Source organism: Bos grunniens, chromosome 4 (assembly GCF_055505025.1).
Source record: "Bos grunniens cultivar Pamir isolate PY7600 chromosome 4, Bosgru_T2T1.0, whole genome shotgun sequence".
Classification (NCBI taxonomy): Eukaryota; Metazoa; Chordata; class Mammalia; order Artiodactyla; family Bovidae; genus Bos; species Bos grunniens.
This window is the reverse complement of record NC_141168.1, coordinates 12,610,347-12,619,197: the sequence shown is the minus strand read 5'-3', so window position 1 is coordinate 12,619,197 and position 8,851 is coordinate 12,610,347. Positions and strand designations below refer to the sequence as shown.

Below are 8,851 nucleotides of genomic sequence, written 5' to 3'. Positions count from 1 at the left end.
CTTCACCCCTCATCCAGGTCACTTACAACTCTGACAGCTTCCTGCCTGTGCAGAGTCTGGACTTTAGACAGAGGCAAGGCATCAGGACCTTCTCAGATTCCCTCTGAGCATTTTCCCAGCCCTGGTCATGTGTGTCAGATCAGATCAGATCAGATCAGTCACTCAGTAGTGTCTGACTCTTTGCGACCCCATGAATCGCAGCATGCCAGGCCTCCTTGTCCATCACCAACTCCCAGAGTTCACCCAGACTCATGTCCATCGAGCCAGTGATGCCATCCAGCCATCTCATCCTCTGTCATCCCCTTCTCCTCTTGCCCCCAATCCCTCCCAGCATCAGAGTCTTTTCCAATGAGTCAACTCTTTGCATGAGGTGGCCAAAGTACTGGAGTTTCAGCTTTAGCATCATTCCCTCCAAAGAAATCCCAGGGCTGATCTCCTTCAGAATGGACTGGTTGGATCTCCTTGCAGTCCAAGGGACTCTCAAGAGTCTTCTCCAACACCACAGTTCAAAACAATCAATTTTTCGGCGCTCAGCCTTCTTCACAGTCCAACTCTCACATCCATACATGACCACAGGAAAAACCATAGCCTTGACTAGACGCACCTGTGTTGGCAAAGTAATGTCTCTGCTTTTGAATATGCTGTTTAGGTTGGTCATAACTTTCCTTCCAAGGAGTAAGCATCTTTTAATTTCATGGCTGCAGTCACCATCTGCAGTGATTTTGGAGCCCAGAAGCCTTCTAGTTTTCCAGTAGTATCTGGGAGCTATTCAAATCATCTGTTTACCAAATCATCTTATTTCCAGTTCTCCCACCCAGGGTGTTATGTTAGTCTATAGTTTACCCCACCTTTTTTTACTTGCCTCATGTGGCAGCAGCTGATAGTTTTGCCTTCAAAGGCTTTCAACAGTTGCCTCTGGGTAGCCACCTCAGCGGTGGGAGAGTTTTGAGTTAATTACATAAAGGAAGTTCTTTGACTGTATCCTTTCAGGACAGGCCAAATCCAACATCCAGAATTCTGTGAGTATAAAGTATATTCTGCTCCTTTTGGTAGTGAGTGTACATCAGAAGTGCAGACTATCTTATTTAGAACTTATCCTGAGTTAGGGAGTAGGGGGTGGTATCAGGGCAAGTTAAAATGCTACAGATTTCTCCGGTTGATCTTCAAGTTTGTTTTCCATATTAAGCAAGTGTGTGGTTGCTATAGCTTTTGATTAGATTCCAGAATTCCAAAGAGGATTATTTTGACAGATTTTTCCATTTTATATGTTGCTTTTCTAGAGAGAACTACTTCTAATTCTTCTATTCCATTTTTCTCTTACCTGTGTTCCTCCACAGAGTTAATGTTTTCTTGATCTTCTTACTCAGATGTACATTTAACATGTTGATTTATAAAGACATGTGACAAGCTTTAATCCCATACAATTTTTTAAAAGAAAAATCCTTACATTTTTGAATGGGAATATGAACTGCTCATGGGCTAAATTTATCAATACAATTAAGTAATTAATACTGAGTAGAAAGAAAGTCTAATGAAAGTCACTTTTGACACTTTTCTGTCAAAACACATGGAAATTAGAACCTTTAACTTCTATCAGCCTATGCCCCAATTGTGCTATTGTTATGTGTTTAGTTCAGTCTTATTCTAGGTACCAGAGATCACCACCAGTATTCTTACCATCAATATCTGCTTAGTTTTACAAACATATGCACTACCTTCTTTGTTCTTTATTTCTTTTTACACTGTGAACTTTCTTTCTGGGATTACTTCTTTTCTGCTTGAAATGAAATATTAGAATTTCCTTCAGTAAGAAGAGTTGAATCCAGGCTGGCTCTGCTCAAGAGTAGGGTTAGCTGTTTTTAATAGATGAGTATGGTGTAGGGCATGTAGTCTCTCATTTTGCCAGAAACTCAAGTCTAAATCTCAGAGTTTGTAAACTGTATCCTTCAAATTTGAACCTTTGGTTTTTAACTTTCTACTTCAAAAATGGGGAGATTTTGTTTTCTTATGATTTTTCATACTTCTCCAACAGCTGGTTTTTTGTTTTTGTAATACTATTTTTACGTTGTAAGTGAAAGAAAGTGAAAGTGCTAGTCACTCACTTGTGTCTGAGTCTTGGTGACCCCATGGACTGTAGCCCACAGGGCTCCTCTGTCTGTGGAATTCTCCAGGAAAGAATACTGGAATGGGTTACCATTCCCTTCTCCAGGGGATTGTCCCAATCCAGGGTTTGAACCCAGGTCTCCTGAATCGCAGGCAGATTCTTTACTGTCTGAACCACCAGGATTTGTGTTATTTATGTTCTGTTTATCCACCATCATGCTCACAGTTTTGACTGTTTCTTCTCTATTTAAATGAATAATGTTGCACAATAGTCCTGCTCTCACAGTTTATGTATATATCTGTAATTTACAATTGATTAAGAAATAATTTTTCAGAATATCTAATAGGGCATATTTTACAAATTCCTGTGTATATAAACATTACATATATGTGTGTATATATGTATTTATTTAATAACTATTTATTATTATAATCATATTACTAAATGTATTACAGTAATGACTACCCCCACCCCAGCTCCTGGAGCTTCTGCCTGCTGGGCTGTGGCAGGTGGCTTCTATTCCTCAGCAGCTTTCTTGACATCACTTCCCAGTGTGGTTGAGTGGTGTTCCTTTTCAGCCAATAGACCAAATCTATTGTTTTGAAAATAACCTGGCTACAGGTTTTATATACAGATATTTCTTCTGAATAAGGCTCTGACATGGCCAAAAAAACAAAAGGACCTTATAACCTAATAGATAAATGTATTCATAGAGTAATGACTGATACTAGAAAACAGAATTCGGATAACAGTTATAGTAAACTCTTTGCCAAAACAGTGTAAGAGTTTTGTAATATAGTTATTTCTTACTAAATCTTTCCTACGCTATCATCTAATATGCATAATTATTAGACTCAAGGTTACTGATCTGATAGAAAATTTGTCCCAACACAAAACAGGATAGAATGAGTGCCAATCCACTGACTAAAGGCACCCCACTCCAGTACTCTTGCCTGGAAAATCCCATGGATGGAGGGGCCTGGTGGGCTGCAGTCCATGGGGTCGCTAAGAGTCGGAGGCAACTGAGCGACTTCACTTTCACTTTTCACTTTCCTGCACTGGAGAAGGAAATGGCAACCCACTCGAGTGTTCTTGCCTGGAGAATCCCAGGGACGGGGGAGCCTAGTGGGCTGCCGTCTATGGGGTCGCACAGAGTCAGACACGACTGAAGTGACTTAGCAGCAGCAGCAGCAGCTCAGTTACTGAGCTGCCCCAGTAAAGAATAGCATATCCTTTGTTTACTGAGCTACTATTATTTTAATGACTCTGTTGGAAAGAAGAAATTTTATTTAGGCTATTTTAAACTAGATAGGTAAATAGAAAGATAGATAAATAGCTAGGTAGGAAGAAAGAAAGAATGAAAGGAAGCATGGAAGGGAAGGAAGAAAGGAAGGAATAGATTTGACCAAGAATTTCCATGTCCTGGAAATTAGTATAAGAAAAGAAAATATACGTAAAAAAAAATATATATATATATAAAATGTAGTCACTGTAACATTATAATCCAAACAACCTAGTTAGAAGGTGATATACTAAATAAAATGTTCATATGCAACAAAATAGTTACAGATGTTCAAAGTATATTGCAAAAAAATAATTGATATGAAAAATGTACCTGATGTTATTCTAAATTAAAGAAGACAGAGGATAAGATGGCTGGATGGCATCACCGACTTGATGGACATGAGTTTGGGTGAACTCTGGGAGCTGGTAATGGACAGGGAGGCCTGGCCTGCTGCGATTCATGGGGTTGCAAAGAGTCGGACACGACTGAGTGACTGGACTGAACTGAACTGAACTGAGATACACAGTATTGTTCATATAATTTTAAATATATATGTGAAAATATAGGTACAGTGAAAAATGGAAAATTGTTTATAGAAATTATTAACAATCATCAGCTTTGGACATATATTTCACATATGTGTTTTCTCTTCAATGTTTTATGAATTTTTATGTTTCTCTAAGATACTTAGAAAACTTGATGCTAAAATCTTATATGATGTAGATGCCTCTTTACCCATAGTGTAAACCAGATGATTGAAACATTAATTTATAAGTCTAAAATTTCCAAAAGACTATAATTACCTGAAAACCAAGAAAATCAAAAATGATTAGCAAGATAATTACTATGATTTGAGGATACTAAATCTACATTGCCAAAAAAACTACTGTATAAGATTGAGATCACTCTTTATGATGTAATGTTAACTTAGTAAAATAGATTTTGTTCTCCAAAAGAAGTCAGTAAACGTGTTAAGATTAAACAAGTCAAGGTAAGAATCCATTATCCATTTAGCAATCTATATACTGTCCCAAATTATATTTATCCCTATTGCATGGGGATATCAGAAATGTGGCAAAAGTGATGATAAAAAATTATTATTAAACACCCAATATAAGCAGATATTTTTAATGATTCTTCAATACAAGAAGACATATTTTAAGTGAAATAATTGCTTCCAAGCTGAAGTGGGAAATGTACAAAATGCGTATAGGATAGTTTGTTGAGCCAGAAGAAAGAAAGTACTTAAAACTTTATGGATTAAAAACTTTATAATGGAAATAACATGGAGGCACCACCTTAGCCAAATGATCCACAACAACATCAACATTACTGGGACAAATTGTCATTATATGTGTATTAATGGAGGGCATTAAGAAGGACACTTTTTTTCTGCTAAAAAAATGTTTAATCTGAATTACAACATGGATAATAAATGGAAAAATACATTGAGAAACACTTTACAAAACAAGAACTCATACTCTTCAAAAATATCACCATCAAGACAAGAAATGCAAAGAATGTAAAATTAGAGGAAATGATTAGTATATGTGATGTTGAATTTGAACCTTAGACTACAAGGGCAGGAAATGCTGTACTTAGAGTAGTGAATCATGTTAATGTTACATCTCCTGTTTTTGGTAATTATACTGAGAATACATTAGCAAGTATACATGTTATAGAGAAAATATTCCAAAGGGTTTAGATGTAAATTGCCAATAGGTGAATAAGGTTTCCCATTAGTCTTATGTGGTCTCCAGAAAATTAATACTATGTGCACACAGAGAAAATAAATGATAAGGCAAAATTGAAAAAACAATTTGGTAAAATCTATACAGTAGTATAGTTTATAGTCCCTGATACTTATCTGAAATTTTGGATTACTTCACATTAAAAAAAAAAAAGGTGAAGAAACTTAGAAAAAATGTCAGTAATGCAGGGATAAGCATACCAGCTTCCTCTTCATTCCTTTCAGATAAATAACTCCTATTTTCATTGTTATCTAGCTGTGACCTTCCCATCACACTTCACTCCTTGACAGACTGTCTTTAGGAATGGAGGGCAATCAATCATGGATCGCAGAATTCATCCTGGTAGGATTCCAGCTCAGTGAAGACATGGAATTGGTCCTGTTTGGTGTCTTCTCCCTGTTATATACCTTCAACCTGCTGGCGAATGGCATGATCTTGGGTCTCATCTGCCTCGACCCTAGACTGCACACCCCCATGTACTACTTCCTGTCTCATCTGGCCATCACTGACATATCCTATGCTTCTAGCAATTTGCCCAATCTGCTGGCAAATCTAGTGAAACACACAAAAAACATCTCCTTTGTCTTATGTACGTTGCAGATGATTTTTAATTTGACTTTTGCTTCAATAGAGTGTTTGATTTTGGTGGTGATGTCCTATGATAGGTTTGTGGCGATCTGCCATCCCCTGCAGTACACGGTCATCATGAACTGGAGGGTCTGCACGTTTCTGGCCATCGCTTGCTGGGTGTGTGGATTTTCCCTGGCCATAGTACAAGTAAGTCTGTTTCTAAGGCTGCCTTTCTGTGGGCCCCAGAAGGTGAACCACTTCTTCTGTGAGATTCAATCTGTTCTCAAAGTGACCTGTGGTGACATCTGGATCAATGAAATGTTCCTCTTTGCTGAAGGTGTGTTTATTTTAGTTGGGCCCCTTTCCCTGATGCTGGTCTCCTATGTGCACATCCTCTGGGCAATCCTAAAGATCCAGTCAAAGGAGGGCCGCAAGAAAGCCTTCTCCACCTGCTCCTCCCACCTCTGTGTGGTTGGGTTCTACTTTGGCATAGCCATGATGGTGTACTTGGCCCCTGACAGTAACCACCGAGAGGAACAGAAGAAAATCCTTTTCCTGTTTTACAGTCTTTTCAACCCATTGCTGAACCCTCTTGTCTACAGTGTAAGGAATGCTCAAGTGAAGGCTGCCTTCCACAGAGTATTGCAGAAGAAGAGGACAGTGTGAGGGAGAGTATAGTTTTGGTTCAGTGCATTTTTCCCCCAGTGAGATGTGATTGCTGGTATAAAAAACTCAAGAAAATTTCCCAAGAAGATGCATGATTTCATGATGACAATTACTCAAGAGGAACATCGACATGATGGCAGAGTAAGATTCCCTAAGCCATTGTTCCTGCATGGAGATGGGAATATAGAGGCCAAATTTCCTTTCTGAAAATAACAAAAGTCAGATAATAGGTGTCAGCACTCCAGACAAGCACAATGCCAAGAAGAGATACAGTAAGTGAAGTGTTTACGCAAATTGATGACACTTTACCTCCCATAGCTACCTCCTCTTTCTACCACCATGTGTCTGGATCAAGAGAAAATTCCCAACTCTCATCTCTTCCTCAAGAGGGAAAAAGAAAAACGGACAATGGAGACTATTTTGTAGTTTTTCGGAGAGAGGCCTGAAGTTAGTTGTCTCACTTGTTTCAGAGCACTGATGGGAATGGCAATTTGGATTCCTTGTAGGGGCCACTGAGAAACATCGCAAGCATTCCAACTTTTTATAGCTGTATAGAGATTGTAGCATGTCAGACAAATACCAGGTACAGCAAGTCTGTACAGGCTTCAGGGGAAAAAAAATGGGCAAACCTCTTTAACTGAGAAAATACATAAACCAATTCAGAGAAACTGCATCCACAGACAAGGCGAGGAGGTCCCCAGAATCTCTAGGAGAGCTTATGGCTGAAAACCTTCCCCTTCTCAAAGTCAGTCAATAGACTGGGAGAAGTAGCTGTTTTTCCAAATGCCCACATCTCAGCTAAAGTTCACAAGATATACAGTGAAACAGGGAAAACATGGACCAATTAAAGGAGCAAACTAAATCTCAAGAAACCATATCTAACGAAATGTAGATATGAGTCACCTAGCGAAAATCCAGAATCATCATCTTAAAAATATTGAATAATCTATAAAACATATAGACAACCTAATGAAGAAAATGATACATGAATGAAATGAAAATATCAGAGAGATTAAAAACTGTAAGAAGAACAAAACATAAATTCTGGGACTGGGTTGGAAAATTAATTAAAGGGCTTCAAGTGAGAAATTAAGAACTGGTTGGAGACTGACGAAAATAAGACACAACATGCCAACAATGTGTGGCTGCAAAAGCAGTACTAAGGACTTCATTTTCAGTAACATATCCTCATGCCTTTAAAAAGAGAAAAGATGGAAAATCAACACCCTCACTTTACATCTGAACTACAAACAGAAGAAAAATCAACCCCAATATGGCATAAATAAGAAAGTAATAAACACTGGAATGTATATAAGCAAAGTAGAGAATAGAAAACAGCCAACTGGCAGAAAAAGAAGTCAATGAAACTAAGAAATGGTATCCTGAGAAATTCAAAATATTGGCAAACCCTTATCTAAACTGAAAGAAAAAGAGATATATGTAGGATATTCAGATACCTAGAGACATGAAGCAGAATAGTGGTTACAAGTGACTAGGAGACAAGAATGAGAAGTTATTTAATTGGTACAAAGTCTCAGTTTGAGGTGGGAAAGTTCTGGAGATGAATATTGATGATGGGTCCACACAGTGTTATTGACAATGTCACTGAAGTGTACATTAAAAAAATAAAAAAAAATAAAAATTTTAGAAGACAAGTTCAAGACAGAAGAGTGGTAAGACCCTGAGTATATCTCCCATGAATATATTAAAGCTAAAACTACATATAAAAGAGCTTTCTTTGAGAACTAAAGTAGAACAACAACTTTTGTACAACCATAAATACAAAAGAAAAAATAATTCCACACCAAACGTGTAGGAGAGGAAGAGAAGCAGTCTGGTTGGGACCCACACACCCATTGAGCATCCTGGAAGGGGAGGAGGTTATCCCAAGACGGGCGTCCTCCCCAAGGACCAAGGAGTTCAAGCACCATGTTGGGTACCCAAGCCCTGGGGCCCAGCACTAGCAAGACAAAATGCTTTTGCTGGTTTTGAAACCAGTGAAGCTTATAACTGAGAGAGCCCAAGGGCTGTTGGAAATCTAAATTTCCCTGTTAAAGGATGTACACATGGACTTCCTTCCTCCAAGGTCCTGTGCAGAAACAGCAAGATGAAAAGTGCCTGCTGCTATGGCCAGCTGGCCAAGACCACCCCGGTGTGCCCCACCCCCCAGCCCACATGGACTGTAGCTCTAGCCCCTCTGGCTCTGGCCATATATCTCACTAAGGCAGTGGCCACCAACACCTCTGCCCCCAGGAGAAGCAGCAGCTCTCCTCAGGCTCCAGCCCCAGCCACTCCATCTTTGGTCACACTCCCAGTCAAGGTAGTGGCGATGAGCACACACTGGTGGCTCTCATCAGAAAAAGGCTCCAATCTCTCTGGCTCCAGCTCTACAGCCACCAAAACGGTTATTTCACTGTGACCCAGGAAAAGCCTCAGCCCATGACGAATCCTAAGTCTAGTCCCCCTAGCAGCTCA

The 8,851-nt window shown here is 39.0% G+C and overlaps 1 protein-coding gene across 1 annotated transcript; it reads left to right on the top strand.

The window, feature by feature from the left end:
* Nucleotides 1-269: 269 nt before the first annotated feature.
* Nucleotides 270-6,376, top strand: LOC147373545 (olfactory receptor 2A12-like). The gene is made up of 2 exons (XM_086398078.1): nt 270-504; nt 5,442-6,376. The coding sequence occupies exons 1-2, from the start codon at nt 270-272 to the stop codon at nt 6,374-6,376; spliced, it is 1,170 nt and encodes a 389-aa protein (XP_086254204.1).
* Nucleotides 6,377-8,851: the final 2,475 nt, after the last annotated feature.

Coding starts and splice junctions, on each gene's coding strand:
- LOC147373545 (XM_086398078.1), top strand. CDS start 270: ATGCCATCCAGCCATCTCATCCTCTGTCATCCCCTTCTCCTCTTGCCC. Junction 505..5,441: donor GAGTCTTCTCCAACACCACA/GTTCAAAACAAT, acceptor GACTGTCTTTAG/GAATGGAGGGCAATCAATCA.